We start from the raw sequence: 24709 nt of genomic DNA, 5'->3' as shown, positions 1-24709 counted from the left end.
CCTCAAACTTACTAGCTACTGCCTAGTTAACTCTAAGCCTTCTCAAAGCCTGCACAGCCACTGAAACTAACCCTTATCAGCTTTCCAACTGCAGATCATTCACTCCCTATGAAAGCTAGCAGCATAATAAGTACTGGGGGAGCACATGCACAGTGAACACACTGTATGAACACCCACCTGCTGAAGCACAACTCCTGGGACACACTGTGCAGAGGAGGATGCTGGCAAAGGGGGTCCTGGTTGCGTCCCCAGCAAGAGTGGTACAGCAGCACCTCCAGGACACTGCGGTTCCACTCAGGCAGGGAATCTCCCAGCCCCAAAAGTCACACGGGACACAGCTCTCATCATTCAGGCACTAGCAGTGGACTCAATCCTTGCATGGAGGAGGATGTCACTAACAGCACCACATCCAGCTCAGCAAAATTCAGGTGATAAGTGGAGCCACAATTTATTGTGCAAAATATCTTAATGCTTTGACCAAGTGGTCAAACCCAGGTAGCCCAGAGTGATTTTTTCATTAGGAGTTTCATACCATCAGTGAAGTTGCCACAGATACTCTGTATCCCCTTCAGCCCAAGACTGCAAATATTTGTATAAACTGGAACACCCTCCCAAAAACAGCCTCTGTCACTGTGTTTCGTGTGCTTGGTACATTTTGGACAGCCTAGGGAAAACATTATTTCTGCCAAACCCTAATGCAATTTATGAAAAGGAACCACCTTCCATCACTGCTAAGAGCTGTGCCATATATCACGAAGATGGGAAACAACTCCTGACCTGACAGCAAGGGTCCCCCACTGCAGGGCTCCCCATTTCCAGTACTCATGCATTATGTTACATTATTACCTGATACACAGGACGCAGTAAGAAAAGTTGCAACTACAAAGGAAAACCCCGCTGTATAGTTACTTATCCGTACTGTTAACTGGTTACCATCTCAGATGGTAAGCCACCTACCCTCTCAGAGAATTAATGAGGAGAGAGAGGAGGTTTATAAAGTTCTAAAATAACCTTTCTTTGGAGAAGGGGAAAAAACCAAACCAAACAAAAAAAACTCTAAGTTTTTTTCTCTTGAGAGTTCAGCACAAGACCAGCAACAACTCAGCGCAGCTCTGGCAGAGGAACAGGAACAGGGACTGTTCAGGGCCACAGGAAACCCTCCCAACTGCTCACTCCTAGCCCACATGTACGACCCTAACGCTGTATGGCGACTCACTGCTGCCCCAATATTTTTACTCAGATATCTGAAAACAAGCCTTCCATGTGAGAAGGATACCCAAGACAGCAGTTAGAGCTGCCTGCCAAGGAAGAATTATTTTGGCCACACGGCCCTGAAAAGCCTCCATTTCCCACTGCATCAGTCATTCCTACATACAATCTCTGAAGGTTGTTTGTCAAACTATTTAACCAGAGGGTCTACGGGTAGTCTTGAAAGGCTGCTTCTATGGGGAGCAATACCACATGAGCAGCATTTCCCAGGCCTGTGGCCCCCAGGCACAGGAGGTATTTGGGTGTTGACAGCACCCAGGAGCTCTTTTTCCTGTGCAGTGTCCTGCTGCCTCTTTGCCTCTTGCAAAAACCCAGTTAGCTCCCAAGGAAAGCAAGACTACCTATTTGGTAGTAGACTCCACTACCAAATATCAACAGTAACATTTTTGGCAAAGTCATCTTTCTGAAAGCCATGTTAAAAGAGAGAGGGTCATTATTAAACTGACCACACATCCTTTTGGAAAGATTTTATATCTCTTCACAACGCTGATGGCACCAGGCGACATCTAAAAAAAAAAATATCTATTTACTCTGCATGTTGTGAGGAACCACTCAATAAAAGGATTACCAACCCTATTACCGTAAGTGGTACTATCAAAAAGGTACTATTATCACATCCTTACCATGACAAACACTGTGTCCCAGTGGTGCCTGCAGGATTCAGCCCTTAATTCTTAATCTTACTGAATTAATGCTTCTCTTTCTTAGACTAACAGCTCTAAATATATCTTTATATAACCTTCCATTCAGAAGCTCAAAGAAATGTTAAACTGGAGCCAAGGATCATCTAAGGAGAAAATTATGAAACAGCCGCCTATGTGTGCTGCTACTCAATTAACATCTTAACATATGCCATGTTACATTGTCTGGCTTGGCTCACATTGATAAAGAAGTAAAATGGCTGTAAAAGCATTTCAATTAAATATTTAGAAAGCAGAGCTGCAAAAGGTTGAAACATGTTTGAATTAGTGAAATGACAACTATATATACTGCTCAGCTAATGGAGTAAGAGCTTTTGCTAGCACAGGTTACTGAGAAAGGAAAGCACACCCAAGCCGGGCACGTCCACAAGTCAACTCTGGCATCCCCGAGAGCAGGACTCCCCTCCCATCCGCACCTCTCACCCTCTGGCATGCAGGAGCCAAAAATCAGGTGGCTTCTGATGCCACCTAGGGGCTCTCTCCCTGCCTGCACATCTCTCTCCCCTGGGGATAAGTCCATGTCGCGCCTTAGAGACAAGGCACTTGAACCTAGCACAAACACAAGCAAGCAGAAGCAAAACATTTAATACAAGACAAATTAAATCTTCCAGTATTCAAATGTAGATACATTCTTACTCCAGATAAAAGCTACGGGGACCATAATTGCATCTTGGAAGCACATGAAGTATTGTTATTTCCCTAAAGCATAAAAATAGCCACAGAGTTGTGTCCGCTGAAAATGTAGAAAAGTGTCCAAATCTCAGGCCTCAAAAAGGAAACAAAGCAAGTATTCACCAACTTGTAAATATTGGCTCTTTCAGCTTGAAGACAGACTCCTCCTCAACCCAAGTCAATCCACTCTTCTCGGCAAAATAAGGAAGCAACAAGCACAGCAAGCCGATAAAACAGTGCAACAAGGGCAAGCTGCAACCATTTCATCCTCCCTGTAACCTAATCTACCTCCTTCCACTCACCAAAGAGAATAAGCCAGACTGGTTTTCCATCAGACACAAGAAGCAGCAATGCTGCTTCACAGTGCTGGAAAAAGTAGTAGTTCAGCATGCCACAACATTTTAATTCGTGCAGGTTAAAATTGGTCAAACGCATGACTTCAACAGTTGTTATTAAAATAAATGCAATTAAAATATTTCATATAGGATAAAAATTTAATCCCGTCACCATTTCTGACACTATGATGATTTTATGAGTATTAAATAATGCCAACTATACAAACAGCTGAACAGAGAAGGAAGATAAGACTGCTAATGAAACACCCAAGTTCCAAATGTAGCCCATTGTAATGAACTGCCATGAAATAATTAGCTGGTAGACATCAGAATACCTATATCTGAAATTTAGGTCTATAAACATCTCTTTTAGCTCTCTGAAGAAATCTAGCTATATTCAACACTAAAGGCTCATTCCACAATTCTTAAAATAACTGGGAAGAACTTGCAACAACCACACACTGCCAGGTGCTCTATTCCAGCAACAAGACAGTCATTTAAGTTCCTGGGTTTTTTTTTTACATTTGTTTAAATACAGTATTTTGCCACAACTTACTTTAATGAACTCTTAGAAGAGACAAAGAAAATGCTTTTACACAGCTCTCACCCTGGTTCTTCCAGCACCGCTCTGAATTAAAATCAGTGTTGTATTGTTATATTCAGGCAGGATTCTCTACTCCAAGGGTGCGATGCCCTCTGTACATTATGTGGGAAGATAACATGACTTCAGAGGAGCTGCATCCTATATTTATTACTAACAATCTACATGAGGCACTGCAGGGCGTTGTTCTAAGATCAGTCTGCAAGGATCAATTGCCTAGAAAGGCTAAATACAAAAAGCACAGGGTGATCTCAATAAAGCAACATGAAAAAAGACTGGTCAAGTAGGAACTTAATCTAAAGTATGTCCCACTAAAAGCAGAAAGAACGGATACAGTCACCAGATAGGCAGGTTTGTGGCTAAACAGCAAGTCATCCATCACAATGGCTCATGAATCTCACAATGAAAACTTCTGTTTTTAAAACTAATTATGAAAAAACAAAACAATCTTTGGTTGCTTCTGAATTCAGTCTATACATAGCTAAAAGATCTGCTGTGGTATTTTCAGCCATGGTCAGCAGAAGCATAATCACAACATTATTACTTAAGGTTAGTATTTCTAAGGGCTCTGAACTGGAGATGCTACAAAGCACGATGAGATTTTTCTCAAGCCTTTGTCCCACACGGCTCTAAGAAGGGATGTCTAGTGAAACTAAAGGGATGACACTCCTCAGCAGCACTTAAAAAAAAGACAAAGAAAAAACAGGGGAAAAAAGCGCACACCTACGAAACACACCTGCACAAAACAGTTTCACTTCCATGCCTGCAGAGCCAACAAGACGACAAGGAGGAAGGCAGCACCTCGCTGTTCATCACAGCCTGCCACAGGGCACAGACCTGGTCCTCCGCTGCCTTTCCCTTGAGAAATGGTGGCTACAGATGGCTGACGGCAAAGTGAAACAATACTCATACTCTGAGAAAACAGGAATGTTTCTACACTCTGTTTACGTTCAATACACACCCATAAACGTACAAATGTGTATAGGGCTATGTTTATTGTACATAGTTACACAAAGCTCAGCTGAATACAACATACAAGCTTCCAGCGTTAGCAGCTCTACAGCAATGCTCTCCTACCACACACATTTCCCAATGCTAGCGCAGGTGCCCGGACGGCAGATTTAAGCCTGCTGATAAAAGGCCTGTTTCTTCTTCTTTATTTCTCCTTATTTCCTTCAATATTTCCATGACCCACAGCTATCCTAGTTACTTTCTCTTAACAAACAGGTTGCTACTGGTTGTGCCTCTTTATTACCTTATTTGTTTGGTACCCAGGGAGGTATCATCTGGTTAGCAGTGCCATAACCCAGTCCTATCCAAGCTCTTTTGTGGCTTTACCCTGAGCTCCAGCCTGTGGAGTGGACCAGACCAGACCCTCCTGCACCGCAAGCCCAGCGCTGAGCCCCACACACCACTCGAGTCCCACCAAGACAACCCAGTACTCAGACACTCCATGCAGCCATCCTCTCTCCAAAACCTGCAGGGTCAACAGCTGCAGGTGTCCTGTTGTCAGCCTGGAAAGGAGCCCCAGCCTTCACACCATGCTACCATCTCAATGCTACCCGGGGCCTGACACATGCTAGGAAGCAGAGAAGCATTTAGAGAACTGCAGTGGGGCTGGTTAGCCCTTCACAGACACTGCACTGGGGAGGCTCAGCTTAACCCACAGGGCTTCCCTGACACACGCTTTGTCCCTCCTCCATGTCGCAGACATCTATCTCTCCCCTTCACATTGAACAGGTCACCCATAGGCATCAGCCTGTCTTTCTGCAAACAAATCCAGCTTTTATCTAGCCCCCTTGTCCCAATGCTGCTTGCAATATCCTATTACCTCCGCTTCTGCCCTGCTTTCTGGACGTCTGTGTTCCTCCTCCTCCTCGCTCCCTTTCCTCTCATGGCTGTCCACCACACAGCTCCTCTGCACCCTTTTTTCCACTTGAGGAACCTATACCCAAGTGCTGACCTTGGTAACTCCCAGGGAATGCAATCCCTGCAACCTCTTAGGTTTCCCTGCGTTGAGTAATGCCCCAAATATCTACAAGCACTCTCCAAGCATCTGCCTACTAAAAGGGTCACTTCTTTCACGCTAGATGGGCATGGCTTTGCTGCCACAGGAAAGGCAACTTTCTCTCCCTGACCTGTGCCACACTGCTCACTGGCATACCCCATAACCCTACTCCCATCCTTGACTTTTTTGTAGGCGTGAAAATTTAAAAGCTGAATGTACGCAGGATGCACATGGCACTGCTGCCTGATGGCGACAGCCATACAATCTCCCATATCAAAAAATTCCTCCTTCTTGTTCAGCTGCCACAGGTTCTTTCAGGCCTCCATCCTTCAGCCTTCCACCTGCACCCTGGGGCATTTTTCACTCACCTCTGCTTACCGGCTTTGACCCACTCCAAGGCACAGAAACTGTCCAGTCTCTGCAAATAAAAAGCTGCAAGTAGCCAGAAGTCTCTCACCTACCTCAAAGGTCAGTTCACTGAATACTAAAGCAGTATAACCCATCAATTTTCCACCCTCTGTTTCTGGGGTAAAAACAAATAACTCTAATGGCATCTTTTAAAATGGTTTTAATCCCTAAACTAGGATCTTCAGAAAAGTTACAAACACGTGCTACTCCAATTCTCTAGGATTTAGCATGGAAAGTTTGAGTTCCCCTAGCCTGCAACCCAGTTGAACTTTAGTTTAATTGCAGACTCAAGAACTTGTCTAAACCTGTAAGCTGCACTTGCTTAAAATTAAAGCTGCACAAAATCTAATTACGTTGAAGCCGTTTAAGTTCACACCTGCATGCATCTATTTCAGTTTGCACCTACAAAGCTGGGTTTGAACACAACAGCACTCACTCCTAGGTGGTTGCTTAACTGTGTCAAATGAGCATCTTACATGAGCCTGCACTGCAGGACCAGTTCCTCCAACTCAAGATTACGTTTACCAGCTCTCAAGCTGAGGCATCCATCAGTCCTGTACAGCTTCACAGCAGCCAAAACAGAAAACTCCACTGCCAGCATTGCATAAACTACAAGCACAGGGCAGACAAGCACCATTCACTCAGTCACCTTCACTCCACCCGCTGCATCATTCACTGCTAGGCTGTCTCTGTAGCCATGATGAATGAACAAGCAAGCCTATCAGGCTGTTTCTTTCCTCTAAAACCAGATTTATAAATTGAAATTATGAACAGCAGGCATCTGACCAGTACTTAATACCCCACAACTTTAGGGTTCAGTACTCCGTCTCCTCGGAACAGAGGACGATGTATGCAGCCAGTTCATTGCAGGCAGACTGTGCTACACCTCGCTCTGCCACCCCATCCTACTTCTGTAGGCAACTGGGGGGGGCATGGGACCCCAAAAACTGAGAACTTAGCCATTTTCTTCTCAAGTAACAGACCTCCTTTGCAGGCACAGCATTGCCCATAAGCATTTTGATACCTATTTTAAAAGTTTTCATGTTGTCGTGGTTTTCTTTTAAAAACATAGCAGAGGGCATGTGACCTGTCCTAGTACAAAGTACTGAAGCCACAGCCATGCAGGTCACTGAGTTTAGCACCCTATTAAGACAATTTGCAGAACACCTGCATGGATTCATTATTCATATGTCCATTTCAAACATCCCAGGGAACTGCAAAGTTACACCACAATTTACTTAGTAAAACAGCCAGAAACAGAAAAGGCTGTCCTTGATTAAATCTAGAACAGATTTCAGAAAAGCTGCATTAAACTTCTGACTTTCCAAAAATCATAGCACCAGAGAATTGTATTTAAGACGGATGTAGACAGAAAGCTACTAAACCAATATTCACTGAGATAACCGCACTGTTGAAATTCACCTGTAGGCTGCAGCACGTAACTGGCTAACATCTTTCAGCATCTAACAATTTACTGAACTATGCTCATATAAAAGTTTCACACTAATGTTATCCACAATTACTTGTCTGATGGGTCCTTCCAGAAGGAGACATTCTCTAAGAGCACTACAGAATTGACTGGTCTGGATTTTCATTCCTGTGAACCACATCATGCGTAAACATGCCAGTGGGAGAGCAGATGCCTGCATTAAGGGAATGAAAATGTCTTTTCCTGATTATTAACACAGTTTGATTTCACTTTTCAAGGTGAACTATATGCTGCTTTGCCACTCCCTTACTGAGCAGCTGAACTAATCAAGCCAAAACTGCAGCCTACTTTTCTGAGTTTGACGAATTTAGGAAGGACAATCTCTTCCAGAAGAATACAATGTACTCTAGCTATCTCCTGATCCTACACTGGGCCTAATTTGCCGCAAAGCTACTGGTATTTAAAGTATTCAGTGGTAACTAAGAACTTTTCTAAAGTGACAAGAATCACTGTGAAGTGACAAATAACAACTATTAGGTTCTGTGCTGCAAACACTTACCCATTATAAATATTTTCAACCTGAACATCTGGAGCTATTGATTGACAACATCCCAGTACATACATGTGTGCCTAAGTGTTCACAGAGAGAGGACTTCCACACACTGAACCACTGTACACACAATCTAAATTTGGTTTTTCAATTAAGCTACAAGTTTCACCGACTTGAATGTACAAACTATGATGGTACATGAACCTCACGTTCTTAATCCCTCCAAGATAAGTAAGCTTCTAGCAAGAAAAAGATAGTCCATTGGGATATGCGCAATGAAAGCTAAATGGGGACTGCTTAAACTTATTGGTACTAAACAAAACAAAACAATTATCTTGCTTTTCATTCTTATTCTCAGCCTGAGAGATCAAGAGTATTACTATTTTTTTAGCTATTATTAACCAGGAAAATTGACTACTCATAGTGTACATTCAGGCATATATGTATAGGGTAATCAGACACCTAGCTTCTACTTGGAAGTAATCAATATGAGATAGTTGTCTGAATATCTTCATGGACCAGGGACTTAATTATATAGGCTACCAAATCTTCAGGGTCAGCATTTTATTGGGTTTTTTTTCATGATAAAATGATAATTTATAAGATTAATTTTTAACTGAAATTTCACTATAAACTGCATTTAGACAAACCTTTGTCCGATGTAATTAAACATATACAAACCAGCATTTCCAAATTGCTGTAAAAAGAAAAAAAAGTGCTTTTTCTTACGTCTTCAGCACATCTGTTATTACTTGAGATTTTTTTATTTGACTCAGTAAGCTACCTCTAGTTGTTAAATACAACTGATGGTTTCTGTTCAGAATATCCCTTTCCATATTTTTAAAACTAGATCTGTCAATCCCATTTCATTCACTTGATGAATGGAAGAGGCAAATACACTTTTCTCTCAGCTGCCAATTAATTTCTCAACTTTTTATGAGTTAATCATTGAACTATACCACTGGCATCAAGCATAATGAAGGTAATTCTGCAGAGCAGGTTCCTGGAGCCAAAAGCTGGCTTAGCTCTTCAGCACAGTGTGGTTCCAGGTGTGCAGCTTGCAATTACTGCCAGTGAGTAATTTGACTGTCTTTTAAATATCAACTAACTTACTCAGTTTACATGACCACTAATAGCAACTGTAGGCCCTAACACAGCTCATCACTTATAATGCTAACAGGTCTAACAAAAAAAATATCAAACTGTAAAGAAAATAGACAAACTTTTAATGTACCCTTAATGAAACAAACACCATACTTTGTCAGAGCTTGGATAAATGGTTCCTGTGGCAGTCTCCGACTCCTGCAAGATTATTTCAAAACGATTTTTGGCCTTTGCTTCAGACAGTCCCATCACAGCAGAAAGAGCTGCAGCTTTCACGCAAGGGCTGAGCGCCAACCAGCCAGACCCACAGGTGCCTCACCCACAGCTACCGACTTTCATATAATCAGCACAAGAATCATGGAGCAATCATTTACCTTTCATTGAGGAACACTGTGAGAAGCACAAAGCATCCAAATCTGAACATAGTGTAGGAGATGGTAGTCGTAGGCGGACGATGCTGTGTAAGTACCAACAAGCACAGCTTGCTTCAGCAGGGTACCCGTCCTGCAAGGGAGCCTCCCTCAAGGGTGCAGCAGGGACACCGATGGGCATCTGCCGCCTGCCTGCTCTTCCAGAGAAACTACTGCCTGCACACCGCCAACATGGATAATAAACCAGTCCTGCCAGAGGATGTCCAGCCCCGAAATGGAAGCCTCAAGTCCCAGTTTCAGATTGCCTCTGGACACAGCACTCACATGGCATCCAGAACCACCTTGCCCAGTTCTTCCCCTGGCCTAATAAGCATCCAAGCCTCTTGAGTACTTTTCTCCACTAAATTAGCAATAAAACTAGCACGTGGTTCTGGAGGAAGGAATTGTCACTATTTTTCAAAGAAGATTAAAAAAAGGACTTAAAATTCTATCCACAAAAATATTAAATAAACATTAAAACTTTTGAATTTACAGGCCTTCAAACAGTTACCACTTGTGGTACTGAGTAACTGTCTTTAAGTCTGTATTTTAATACAGCGACGATTCTGAAGAAGGGAGAAAGCACATAGGAGTATCTTCACTGAAGTCACAAAGACGATTACTAGTATTTTCAAGTGACTTCTAAACAAGGGCAAGAAGAAGGCAAGGAAAATGCAGCAGAACAAATTGCCCATCCTGCTATCCAGCACACTTTGCTCACAAGCTAATTCTTGTTTGTCCAAGAGATGCTTGAGGCGGACACTTCCAGGCAACCTTGTACTAAGAAAAAGCTCCAACAGTCTGTTTGTATTGCTGACAGCTTTAAAAATAATTTAATTCACTGCTTTATAGGCAACCAAAGTAATGAACTGTAATTCCTGCTGTCCAGTACAATCCAACTTTTTCACTGGCAGGAGTCCCAACAACCTTATAATGGCACTTAGGAATCTTTGACTAAGAAATACGGATTGCCTCCATGCCTGTGAGACCATCCATCAAAAAGGACAGCCATAAATCATGGACCTTGACATTTAACCACAAATCTCCTCTCAGGGGAGACACAAATATGCCTCATTTAATAAATGAGTTCTTCCCAGGAACAAGATTTTCTTCCCAAACTTGAAGTACCTGACAATCGGTAAGTGATACCATCCCCAGCCAACTCCAGGGAAAAGCTAAGTAGGACCCGTCGCTCTGGAGGAGCACAGGTACGCCCCGAGAAACCCATGTTCGTAGACACATCCCCTACCTCCGCAACTGCCACGCACTGCACCACGTGGTGTGTTTACAGGTTATAGTTAGAAAAAGATAACAGCTCACCTAGCCTGAGCAATAGATAAAGACTAGACCACTCACTGGGTGCGGTACTGAGCAGGTCCAAAAGGAGAGCCTGGCAGGTCTGCTACCCATGGGAGACCCTCCGCCAAGACTCCCAGAGTGCAGGTCCCACCCACAGAGGCCATCCCTGTCCCCGGTCCCGCCTGCAGCAACACCCAGCCTCCCCACCCTTTGCCTGGTACAATGTCACTGCAGCAACCACAAGCAATAGGGAAAATATTCGGGAAGTTTTGAATGTTTTTTTCCACTGTCTTAATGATTAAACATTCAACAACAGAAAACACTTGGCAGCTTACTGAAAGCCTGCTGATGGCACAGCAGCCGATAACGAGCATCCTACTTGATGACAGATAATCCTTTTTCCATCAAATCAAGAAAGCATTAAAATTGAGATGCTGGCTAACTGCATTTAGAACAAACCAAACCAAACCCTCAAAATTCCCAAAGATCTGAGGGAACACAACAAAACACCCCAACACCTTCAGAATTTTTAGATGTATTTAGGGGATTCTTCTTGCTGGCTTGAAAGTACCAATTTGTGCTGGCCTTCTGGTTGGGCTCTTTCTGGGTGACAGAGCACTGCATTTTCATCTATTGAATTTACCTTTTGAATTACCTGCTGATAACTTTTCAAACATACAGGCCAGCATTCTACTTAGACTGTTCCAAAGGCAAGCTAGAAAGCTACCTCCATCTCCTCATCTTCGTAGTTTAAAAATAAGGAGTTCCTTATTTATATATGAGGCTTTGTAATATTAGATATTAGAAAGGCTTGAACCAAAAATCCAAATTTGGATCCTGATCTGAATTTTGCAGCTCTGGCCCTTCTCCAAATACTTCTGTTTGGCAAGCAGCAGAGTGGAGTAACAAGAGAAGGCAGCATACATAAGTTATGGGATCTGTATAAAAACATTAAGCTCAACCCCTGCTCTCAAAACTACACACACACACACACACACAAAAAGACTAACAAAACCACCCCAAGCCCCAATTAATTAAAAGATTAATCAGTGCTTCAGTATAAATCTGATCACCCAAACTTGAGCAGTACTGTCATCTCACCTAGTTACAGTATTTTTTCTGCTTAATTTATACAGCATCCAGAAAATTTTAGGGGGGGTTCCAAATGTTCTTTTCAGATAGAGATTTGGATTCCTACTCACCAATGGCATACAGACACATGCAAATCAAACAGAACTGTCCCAAATGGCAAGCAACCCAGCTATGGAGGCCTGGGATGACAATCCTGCAATTCTGTGCTTATTAAGAACTCATTAGAAATGCTGCTCTGAATCACAATGTCACACCATCTGACTTGCTTCAATGAAGGGAAATCCTGCAGTGGAAAGTAAAGTGTTTATGAAACAAGAAAATGCATATGTTTGATGCTGTGAATTCAACAATTTAATGTACTCCTATGCATTTTAAATGAACAGCAGTAAAACTTAGCCAAATCTTTTATTACTTGAATATTGGTTTTCCCCCCATTTATTAGATACTATTGTTTCAAGAATCAAAGACAAACAAAACCCACGAGCAAGAGTGAAAAATCCACTCTTCCTAAAAGCAGATTTACGAAGATCTTTTTTCTGCAAAGCTATTCTGTCCAACTCGGAGCCAGGATATTCAATAAAACCTCACTCCATTCTCAAAAGGTTACAGAAAGGTCAGCATTCATTTTATTCAGGTTTATTTTCTAACCTTGTAAAAATGCCTGCAGACCAAATTGGCTTCCACACCTGCTGACCTAGAAACTCCACCACCGTGGTGGCCGTGCCCTGTTTTGGAAAGTTGCTTCTCCTCCCACGCCGATCTGGCACTGACTGCTGCGTGCCACTGACCTGCCCGCTCCCAGCGGTCGGCGGCATGGAGGAAGGCTTTCCCAATAGCAAGGGGATGCATTTCAGCAGAGAATAGGAAATGGTTTTTTAAGTCACTTTGGTGAGAAAGAATTCTTCCGGGGGGCTTCCCCCCAAAAGGAGGGTTTCCTCTGCAGAGGAATGTGTAGTAATAGATAAAGGGTGTATCTGGATCTTGTTCAAGGGAATGGAAGATCTCCAAAACCACCCATGGAGGGGATGGACCGGCCATCCTTCAGGAAAAGAAGTCGAGTTGAAAAAGTGACAAATGGTGTAGGATTTATTTTGCCCAGCTCGAGAGATCTGCACTACAGATGGTTACACCCTGGCACATGGTTTAAAATTTGTTTACAGTCAAAGAGAAACAGGCACATAAAATGATCAGATGGATTGTTTTATGGAAACAGCTTCCCTAGGAGACAGCCCTCACCTCAGAAGTGCATTTTTCTCCACAACGGCTACAAGGGAGCTACCTTGACCAAGTCGTACAGAAACAGATGGAGTCAAATGAAACAAATTCCACTTTCTATCCATTTGGGGAAGCAGAGTGTGAAGGAGAATGACATGCTGCTAAATGCTTTGCCCAAGGAAGGCTGACCTTCCCTGAAATCATCAAGAACTACTCTAAAATATGGTCCACAGCTCAATTTTTTCCTGTGTATTTGACTGCTTATACATCATATCAGGAAATACATTCAGGACAGGCAAGTCTCACCATCACCTGTAAACAATGGAACCATAAAGCCAGGGAAAACTGGGTTAGTGACAAGAAATTTCTGCAGTTTTACACAGCATCTCTTAGCTGAGGGGCTCAGAGTACTTTTTCAAAGGAGGTAAACACACTTCTGATGTTACATAGATTTAGTGAAATGAGTGCAGGCTGTACGCCTGTCAATGATAATTATTAGCTCTTCCTCACAATGGTTAGTTAGTAATCTTTTATTGAAGAATTATAAGTTTTGTTTCCCATCTCCAATAATGACTTAACCAGGACAAAGGAGGGAATGGTGGCTGGTGCATTTTGGGCTGGGGGCACAGAATAACCACAAAGAGTCTGTAATCAGTTACAGGAAATTTTAAGTTCTCCACTCAATTTTGACAGACCACTTAACAAAATATAGAGGTTTGGTTGGTTGGGGTTTTTTTTCCTCTTATTCCCTGCCTCCCTCTCCCGAGCTACAGAAAACTGAAAAAGAGTAAACGCAGATGGACTGGTCTACAGATGAATCCAACCTGACTCAAGAAATCCGTGTTTTAAAAAAAAATACATAAAGGGTGTGACAGGAATTTCAACTGCAGAAGAAAACTACCAAAAAGGTGTTTGCACCTGCATTTGCAAAGAGCCTGAAACACATACCACTTGAGCTTCCCTCTTCATTGCCAGGTATTTTATTAAAAATATCAAGACTATCAATAATTTTTCTGCTGACCTAACCATACAAATAAGCAGCAATTCCTATTATGAAAAATTTCAATGGCACTTCCCAAATTGCAGAACATTTGCTCTGCCAACAGCTAAGTGACGATCCACACTTGCTGACAATGCCTAATGAGGAGTGATGAAGGCAATTGCAGGAGGGAGCAGGAATGATCTAAGTCGTAAGAAAGAACGGAGCCTTCCAAAGATTAGAAAATACTGGTGTTATGATCAACTAATCTGGTTTTCCAGCACGATACCAAGAGCCCAAAACTAACAAGGGCATAATTCACCTCCTTCTCCCCCTTCAACAAACTGGGCCTTAGGACATATAATTTTGGCACTGCCCAGCCTAGCTCATGTGGTTTTCCAATACAACTTCTAGCTAGAAGAGCGATTTGAGGACAAAAATTACAGATCTGAAACCCACATCCATGTCCAACTGAAATGGCTACAAAAGCAATGCTTTGTGTTTGCCACTCCACGCCGCCTAGTCCTCAGCTTGGTTTACACACAAGATATTGGGGAGGGAGAGGAGAGAAATTAATCTCTCGAGGAGAATTATTATATTCAAATCCTAACAGATGCCTTTAGGACAAAAAAAGCTCAGATGCAGGCAAGGTGAAAGAAGCTGGGGCCAAACCGTGCACAGATGCAAGCACCAGATTACTATTTACAACAGTAAACAAGTACTCATTGAAGAATCATCACCAGTTATTTGCAACAGTGAACAAGAAAACAAACCCATCCATTCCTTCAATGTTTGCAGCTACAGACTGGATTTTAGATTAATACAGTGAGCGGAGGGATTAAATTGCCTAAAACTGTTGGTCTTTTTCCTTCATGCCAGCGAGAGCAGACCCTCAGCCGACACCTTCCTCCCTCGGTCATCTCTGCATTTCAATCCTTGTGCCACGCTGCTTTTACATACGTACATCACTGGCTGTCTTCAGCTATAGGATATCCTTTGGCACCTTAATGTAATATTGAGTAGACTCTGTCTTTGACACCATATGCTTGGGTACAGAAACATCATATACAAATAACACACATTTGGTAATACAGTACCCTCACCCGAAGAAAATAATTGAAACCCCATTAGTCTATATGCTCAGACAGCTGACTAGGGAGGTTTTCCCGCCTCGGGCTCTAACGTCTGGACAAAAAGCTATTAATAAATATGAAAGCTTTAATGAATCTAAAAAGAAATAAAAACAGGCAGATTAAGGCCTAGTGTCCAGCAAAGACCAGGGCAATTTACAAACGCACCCAACCTGACACTAATCAGCCAGGCTGGGCTCCCAAAGACGTGTTCTCCCCGTCTAGACTTCTAATCCGTCAATGGGAAAAGACATCCAATATTATTTCTGCCCATTTCAGCGACACCGTAAGAACACATCTGACTGCCTCAGCAACTCACATACACAACATGAAATGAAAACGGACACCACTTTGCTGGATGCGTTCAAGTGGGGCAAACAGGAAAAAAAATACAGTTAGACAGTGATGAACTTTAATTATTGTAACCAAACAGCAGTTAAATACCTGTATGTGATGTTGCAATGCAAATAAATACTTCCTGATTTGTTTTTAAGCACAGCAAAGTAACTCTTTTATCTTCCTCTCCTCAATCCAAACTAATGGTCACTTTATATGCAAAAATACAACAACAAAAACAAACAAAAAGCCAAAAACAAACTAGACTCCTAGCAAGCACATTTTTAAGTCTTCAGTATATACATTGACCATGTCTGCAATTTTAACCAGCAGGACTTAACCTATTGTTTCATTTTAAGGGACTCCACATGTTCACAATTACTTGAGCTACTTTTGTCGAACTACATTTTAATTTAATAAACAGAATAAATTAAGTATGAGTTGAGATAATGAATAACTCATTGTCCCGCTTGAGGCCTACATCACACACTATATTTATATTTGTCTGTACAGTGGAAGGACAAGCACAGACTTGTTTGTGATCCTCAAGTCCAGTATTTCAGTAGCTGCTATATTTTGCTATACTACTATTTTCATTTACAATACAATTCGAAGACTGGAACCCTTTAAAAAAAAAAAAAGAAAACAAACAAACAACTAAAAACATCCACTATGCACAAACGTGTAGGATAAAAGAGGCGGGGGGGAAACAATATAGAAGAGTACTAATCTAGATGTGCTAAACCCTTTGGGAAGCAAAGGAGGAATTGAACACACCAACCCGCCAGCACATGCAACTGGCACGGCAGGGGAAGAGGGGGGGAAGAGGAGAGAAGGCAGAAAAGAGGAAGCTCTCTTCTGCACGTTACACCTAGTCCTGTTAACAACAGAGCACTGCCATTTTCACAAGCAGCCTTCTACAGCCTCTCCCACTGTTTATCCATCACCAGCACAGAGCATCCGCTGAACAGAAAAGCGGATTCGAGACTGCAACTACAGAAGGAGACTTTCCACTGTTTACTCCGAGTGCAGTGTGCACGACTTCCCTGGCAGTGCTCCTCATCCTTACGCTCAAAAACAACCACCGCATCTACATGAAGATGCAAATTAACATTAAACTCCAGCCTCAAATGAAGACTGCTTGATCACAGTACAGAAACACAGAATTTCTAGTAGTCCCAGACAAAAAGATTTGCAGATATCAAAGAAAAGGTTTTATTATAAAAAATAACCTTATCTTCAAATACTGCATTTCAACAGTATAACCCACAGGGAACGGATACTGCCTGAAAGCAGTGGGTAAGTCCCAGCCCAGTGCAGGTAGCCAGGGAGGAATGCTCGCACAGAGGTGAGGAACGTCTGTGAAAGTACCAGGAGACAGGGCTGCAAGGTGCTGGCAAAACCTCTGCTGGTCACAGGCACCGGGCGAGCCACTTACACCGAGCAAAACGCTGCATTCCTTTGTACTAAACGTGGGCTCGGGCTATTCATCGAGTCTACCTGAATCAAATAAGCAGCTTTCATGTAAAAGGCTAACATATGTGCTCTTTTTCCTCAAAAAGAAAACCCATAATAAAAGCAGAGGTTTTACTTAGTAGCCATTTTGTCTTCAACTTGGACATGATACCTAATCTGAATGCAATGTAAACATGCTCTCTGAGGCTCATTTCCAAACAGCACGTTCATGGAAAGAGAACAACATATAAAAAGGCCATCACTAAATATCATAATAAATTAGAAGGGTGTGAAGATTTTGTGATCTAAACAGACAGGAAATTCTGCAGTTCGTATTCCTTCTCTAGGTCACATTGCAGAGAAAACCAAAACAAAAGGTAGCAAGTGTGGATTAAGGACAATGAATTACTATTTACTGTTTACATTAAAAAACAAAAAACTAACAACCAAACAATAAATGCATGTTCAGTGTGCCATACAATAAAAGAATCAGAAGGAAAAATTATATTTAGATTTGCTTTCTGTTCCAGCTACATCAATTCAAACCATAGAATCTAACTATAATATGAAGTAATATGCAAGATAGATCAGTATGTTTTTATTAGGATGAGTACATGTATATATGTATGGTGTGTATATATAAAGGAAAACACATATATATGAGTAACCTATATACTCCCTACTTTCACAATACTTTATCAGCCCCCTCAGCCAAAAGCAGCTTTTAAAAACATACACAAAATAGAAATGCTGCAAGTGACAGCATCTTGCAGATTTTTTTTTTTTTAAAGTGGAATATTTTATTTGCAGGGCAAGCTAAACTCAATTTATCTCCTTCTCCCAAATGCACACAAAATAAATATTCTTCAGTAAAATGCGGTTTTACTATGAATTTTGTTTTAATTTTTAGGAAAAAAAAAACTGGATTCCTGTGCAGGAACTTGCAAACCATCATCACAAGTTTCAGCCAAAATTGCATTTCAATTGCCAGACTGGAAACTCAGAAGCACAGAGGTTTACAGGGCGGCTGGAAAAATGCACCCTTATTGCAACGCTCTGCACTCCCTGCTGCATCAACACTCTGTGCTGGGGGTCTCATGTGAACGTTAAAAAAAACAGATGTAAAAACAGAGGACCGTATAAGATGCCGACTAATTAAAACGCCTTCAGCAGGTGAGATTGTACCCATCCGTCTGAACAGAGCCGCTCCGTAACTGCCATTACCGCTGAACAGGAGCGGGCAGCACCACTAACCCACCTCCGGCACACGGGAGGCTGCCTCATTCCTGGAAAATAACAAGTACCAGGCACGGCAACGGCCTCGAGCCTCCCCACCGCCTCACTGGCACACCTGCCCACGGCCACGCGTGTTTTCCGCGCGGCCGCCCGCGGTGCGCGTCTGGGGGCGCAGCGCCGCGGGGGGGGGGGGGGGGCCGCAGGCGGCTCCGCGCTTCCCGGCACAAAGGGGCCGCGCCCCCCCCCCCCCCCCGCGCCGCTTCCGCACCCGCGCAGAGCCCCCCCCCCCCCACGCCCCCCGCGTACCCGAGCGCTGGCCCGGGGCGCAGACGACCCGGGCGGCGCGGCGGCGGCGGCGGGGCTCGGCCCTTACCAGATGGAGCTGCGGATCTTGTGCTGCAGCGCGCTGGCCTCGCCGCCCTGCAGCCCCGGCACCAGGGCCGGCAGGGCCCCGCCGGGCGCGGGGGTGCCGGCGAGCCGCCGCGGCGGCTGCCCCTCCGGCTGCTGCTCCTCGGCCATGGGGGCGCGGCGGCGGGGACGCGGAGCGGCGCTGGCCGCACTAGGCCTCTGCCGCAGCCCTCGAGTGAGTTGCCTTCCCCTGTTGCCCGGGGGACATCACGGGCGGAAAGCCGAGCCGCGTCCCAGCCGCTACGCCGCAGGATGGCGAGCCCGGCCCGGGGCACGGCGCATGGCGGCCCGGCCTCCACCGCCACCCCCGCGCAGGGTCGCTCCGCGCTCCCCCGCCTCGCAGCACCTGGCCCGGCCCGCCCCGCGCCGCCGCTCCTCGCCCCGCGGCCGCCGTGCCCGCCCGGGCGCCGAGTGCGCAGGCTCGGCGCTGCCCGAGCAGACGGGCCGCCCCGCGCCGCCGCCGCCGCCGCCGCCGCCGGGGAGGGGGTCGGGGGCGCGGCCGGCGGCGGCGAGCCGGAGCCAGGGCGGGGGGGCTGCGCCTCCGATAGCCCCGGGCCGGGGCCTGCGGGCCGCTGCCGCGGGGTGGTGGGCTCCTCCCGCAGCGGCCCGGCTCTGCGGGGGCAGCCCCCACGGCGCGTCGGCGGCGAAAATAACACATGTGTGTGTGTGTACGTTAGTTATAGACATATATATAAAATACACGCAGTTGTGCATGATTTATATAGGGTGCACCGAGCGCATCGCTGCGCACTGGAGACACGTGAACCCCGCTCCTGCGGCAGCATTACATCAGCTGGCTGCACCACAGCCGCCCGGCTCCTCTCGGGGTGCTCCCTGCATCTTCCCCTGCCTCCCAACGCGGGCAGCGCTCCTGAAATGCTCGTTCCTTAAAAAAAAAAATTAAATTCCTCGCTGCTCACACGTCCCTGAGGAAGCCAGCCATTGACACGGGGCAGTGGCAGGCCGGGCCGCCCCTTCTCGTGTGTCCCCTGGACGTAAATGGGGCCGTGGTGCCATTAGTCCCACGGGCCTTTACCCCCAGCTTTCTGTGAGCAGCAAAGACGGCTCAAGCTGCCCCTGTGTTGCCCCTCTTTTCCCAACCACTCCAATTCTGGTAGTGTTCTGACGGGAATTTGCAATTTTCATGCTCAGCCCACCGGGACAGCACTTGGCAGGGGGATGGATGCACAGGTACCCTTTCTGACGGTAGTACGCAATGATAAAGGAGTGACTTCTAGCCTATGCTGATCACAGAAAATGTGGGCCTAAAGACACCTAATAGTGTAAATGCACACATGGAGACATGGCATTGCTAAATTTAGGAGATGAGTGTTTGTAAATTACTACATCACCAACCAAAGCGAGACTTTGAAAAAATAAATCTTCACTTACATTTCCACTGCTCCAAAATCAGAACATTAATGGCTATGAGAATGATGGTGATTTTCTTCTCCTTATAAAACCTCTCATCAGAACCACAAAAACTAAGCTCTCTTGTTCCTGCCTCTTATTAAAAGCATTTTTTTTAACTTTAATTGGAAATTTTCTGAAGGGCATCCAAAAACGAAGAGAAAAACACAAGTAAAAATTGTAATCAGAAGTAAACAGGAAAGTAATCAATTTAAAATCCCTAACCGCTATGCTTTTTGCAGGAAAACTACATCAATATGCATGTAAACTGGCACAGAAGGACAAATGTGAATGTCCTGGGTGATGTTCTCTGGTTTTGTGGCAATTTCCACTTAATACCAATTGTATCAACACAGCCAGGGTTGCCTCTGTTGAGATCTTTTGTTGGACCCTGTGACATCTGCCTGGCCAGAGCTTAACCCACGGGGATCCCAGCCATAAAAACGTTCTGGCCTACACGTATCTCTTAGTCCCAGATTGAAATCGATGGGCCTACATATCAGAATAAAGTTCAACAGATGTGCATCATGTTTGCAGGATCGTAGACTATTACAATAAATTGGAAAGATATACATCATTTCAGTGTTGCTTTCAGTCTAAACCAGCAGTTGGAAGACAAATTTATTATTTAGTTCCTCATGAATTTAGTTCCCAGCCATGTCAAATTGTAATCACACTTATTTACAGCTATATGGGCATCATATGACCAAAAAAATAAATTAGTCACATCTATTCTGCAAAATCTGCCGTGCCGGGCACAGGCTGGCACCCCAGGGCCACCACTGCCACCCTGTAATAACACCAGGTGTTTTAGGGCAGAATGTGATTTAATTGGCACAGAGATTAAATAAGTGGGCCAGACTCCCAGGTTGCATTTTTGTGGTGGAAGTGGTCAGTGGGCCTCAAAAGTTATGTCTGTACTCCCATATCTCACCATCAATTCACCTTTTTTTTAAAAAAAAAACCACTTCTTTTTTTCTGTGCTTTTTTAGTGTGAAGCCTTTCAACTGTAAGCCAGTTTCTATTGCTGGATTTGAGTAGTAGGCCCAAAATAAGGTTGCATAGAGGCCCAAAATGAGATCGGGGTCCCGTTTCGGATGAAGAAGAGATTTCCTCCTTGGGCCCAGCAGTAAAGAATAATTTAATATTTTTTCCAGCATGAAAGAGATGGGGCTGTGTTGTGTGTAGCTACAGCAGAGAGGCCCACACTCTGCTCTCCAAGAGCCTTTTCATATTAGGAGTAGTTCCCCCTCGGTGCTTCCCTCATGTTCCCTCAGTGCGACTGAGCACGAGTTTGGCGCAGGTTTGTTACACACCTGTTTTAACACCGAGTGAGGAATTTTTCCCTTTACGCAGTAGGTAGGCCCATAAACAGAGGCCATTTTAGCTGACTCCTACACAACCAGCTGAACGTGCCTTGTGTTTCATACAGTCCCTGCACTTGTGCAAAATGGGTGAAAGAAAAATGGCAGCATCTTATACGCAGTTTACATGATTATATACAAGTAAAGCAAAGAACGAATAGATCCAGAATAATTGTGTAAACAAAGAGCTTGGGCTGACAGCATTAACTTGAAGACACTGAGGGGAATTATTTAACAGCTAAGAGACGAACCTGAACTCAGGTGGACTGACTGGAGACCTCCACGGACTATCCACCGAGGACCACTACAACCATCTGCTGGACTTCTTGTACCTAATGGCTCTGAACACCTTAATTTGACACTGAGATTGAGCTCCTGGGTCAGCACTGTATAAAAAACGCACAAAAAGTAATATAAAGGAGTTAATTTTAAGTCCCATTACTGTAAACGAAGGCATGTGTGAAAGTTTAAGCATGTCAGAAACCTCACCAGTATTTGCAGGACCGGGATCTTACTTACTGTTTCCCATTTTCCAAACGTCTGTTTTTATTGAAGAGCGCAGCAGCTGAGCTCAAAACAGGTAGGCTAGGGGCTTCCTGTCCTCCTCTCCCTTTCTGCAGACAAATTTTGCTTGTCTAGAAACTGATGTTGCTGTATTAGCACTAAAATTCCTGTCTTTTCTAACTCAAAAGCACTGGAAGCCTGCTGTGCCAGACAGATATATTCATTAGAGGATGATCTTCAAAAGAGAATGAAAGAGCCATTTTGGGGAAAGAAAGAGCCGGCTGTCTGCATGAAGACAATCTCCACCGTGCGGTCCTGTGACAGGCGGGAGCTAACTCCATTTTGCCAGGTTAATTCCAAAAGCTGTGTTTATTTTCCCTCCATTTCTGGAGCTTAGGATCTAACGCAAGCCCTCTCTGCGGGGAAAAGTTGTGCTTAAATACTGTCTAACCTATTTTCCAGGATTTTCTCTACTGCACTTTAGCGTGGCTTTGTTTTGTTTTTTCTTCCCTGTTATGAATTGTCTCTGACAGTTGGGGAATATAGTGTCTCATGCTTTCAAGGAGGAATGCCTCGCTGCCCTTTCTCCAGCTAGCAGCCAGCACTGAGGGGAAGGCACTTTTCCCGCTCTCCGGTCAATAGAGAGGGATCTGCCACCTCTTGTCTAGCACAGGGCCAGAGACCTGCACACTCAGAGACTAACCTGAGGTATGAGGCAGATAAAGAATGAAATCTCGCTATCTTTATCCTCAAGACAAACACAAAACATGTTCTGTGAGGATAATTGACTTTAAAGGCTTGCTAAAAAAAGACACTTTCCAAAAGCTTTAAATTCTGGTTCAGTGAACTCCATTTTGATGCCTTTTTGCAACTCTCCTTCCCTAGGGATGTCTGTCTCCATGTATCCTGAGCTATGCCCAAGACATCTCCCTCTGGTTCTCTTTGTTTTGTTATCTCCGTTCATGTGTAGCACCTGTAAAATGAAAGTGCAGTAACTAGTAATTCACCTAACCAATTTTAATGAATACTTCAGCCTTTATGGTTTAAATTATTTAAAAAAACCCAGCCAGTTTACCTAGGAAAAATTCAGACTCATATCATACCAACTGACAGGAGAAACCGGGCTGTGTTCAAACCTGGAAGTGAAAAGGGGGCTATTTTAATTATATTGAAAGCCTGCTTGACCAGAAGTTTGCCAAGCTTTGCTGGGTCTAGCAGCATCTGTTTGGAGTGGGTGCAAGTGTTGTGTGGAAGGCAGTATTGCATGCAACCTGGCAAATAACGGGAAACATTAAAAAAAATGCTAGGGAAGTCTGAGGTAGTCCCCGTGATCACAAGGCCTTCTCCAGTGAAGAAAGTATTAGCTACCAGTCTGACTAGTTACGGAAACAGTTTTCTTGGCAACCACAGCTCCAGTTCTCTGCTTTGCCATCCATTTAGTCATTCATAGCTCTGCAAGGCAGTTTTAAAGTGCTAAGGAAATGGGTATGCAGCCCTTACTCTGTGCAGATGTGGATGATCATCAGGTGCAAAACAGCGATGGCCCAGGCTCATGCAAGCCTGGCTGTAGCTTGCCATGGTCAGTCAGACAAGGAGTATGGTGCTTTGCTGGGGTAATACACAGATCATTTGCATTCTGTAAATCATGATAACCAGGTTAAATTCCCAAGGTCCATCCAGGTTCTTTGATGACACAGATAGTTTGAAACTTTTCATTTCTGTAGACTGCCTCCTCTGTACAGTACAAAAAATCTTTGTCTCAATGTAATGTCAAATGGGCTCAGCTGCTGAGCTTGAAAAAGTTATGAGTATGTTGTTCCTATATACTGCATGCTTGTCTTCAAGCTGGAAGAAGTCAGTAAGGAAGAAAAAGGCACCAACTACCACAGCCTAAGAAAACTACTTAGAAGAGGACAGTGGGTCATGAAAGTGGTGATTCAGACTGTCCTGTACAAGGCTGATGAGTAGGAAGGAAGGGCTGTCACTGAAAGAAATACCAAAGTTTGATACTTGACTGAGTGAGGTTTTAAACAGAGACATCATTCCATTTTCAGTGTTGTTGAATATTTGATGCTCCTGCAGGTAGAAGTTAGGGGAAAAATATTTTCAGTCAGACCCCTACACAGATGCCTGATCTTGTTAGTTGTCTCTTGTGCTGACCCAGAGGCTCAGTTTTAGGGAGATTCTGACAGAATCAAGGCCAGGGAGAGAGAAATATACACAAGTTTCATGTAACAAAGCTGCAGTTCATAGAACCATAGTATCGTTTAGGTTGGAAAAGACCTTTAAAGTCATCAAGTCCAAGCGTTAACCTAGCACTGCCAAGTCCACCACTAAACCATGTCCCTAAGCACCACATCTACACATCTTTTAAATACCTCCAGGGACGGTGACTCAACCACTTCCCTGGGCAGCCTGTTCCAATGCTTGATAAACCTTTCAGGGAAGTAAAATTTCCTAATATCCAGTCTAAACCTCCCCTGGTGCAACTTGAGGCCATTTCCTCTTGTCCTATCACTTGTTACTTGGGAGAAGAGACCAACACTCACCTCACTACAACCTCCTTTCAGGTAGTTGTAGAGAGCAAGAAGGTCTCCCCTCAGCCTCCTTTTCTCCAGGCTAAACAACCCCAGTTCTCTCAGCTGCTCCTCATCAGACTTGTTCTCCAGACCCTTCACCAGCTTTGTGCCCTTCTTTGGACACGCTCCAGCAACTCAATGTCTCTCTTGTAGTGAGGGGCCCAAAACTGAACACAGTATTCAAGGTGCGGCCTCACTAGTGCCGAGTACAGGGG

At 44.2% G+C, this 24709-nt stretch overlaps 1 protein-coding gene across 2 annotated transcripts in view; it reads right to left on the bottom strand.

Moving 5' to 3' along the window:
- RFX7 (regulatory factor X7) overlaps nt 1–19033 on the bottom strand; it is a 51170-nt gene extending 32137 nt beyond the window's left edge. The window contains exon 1 of one of the 2 annotated variants that reach the window (XM_075505955.1): nt 18603–19033. In XM_075505955.1, the coding sequence (XP_075362070.1) occupies nt 18603–18748 (146 nt within the window). In that variant the 5' untranslated portion in view covers nt 18749–19033. The remainder of the gene's footprint in view (nt 1–18602) is intronic. The other variant, XM_075505956.1, reaches the window with a different exon arrangement.
- Nucleotides 19034–24709: the final 5676 nt, after the last annotated feature.

This window comes from Mycteria americana, chromosome 6 (assembly GCF_035582795.1).
Source record: "Mycteria americana isolate JAX WOST 10 ecotype Jacksonville Zoo and Gardens chromosome 6, USCA_MyAme_1.0, whole genome shotgun sequence".
Lineage (NCBI taxonomy): Eukaryota > Metazoa > Chordata > Aves > Ciconiiformes > Ciconiidae > Mycteria > Mycteria americana.
This window is presented reverse-complemented; position numbering and strand designations above follow the sequence as displayed.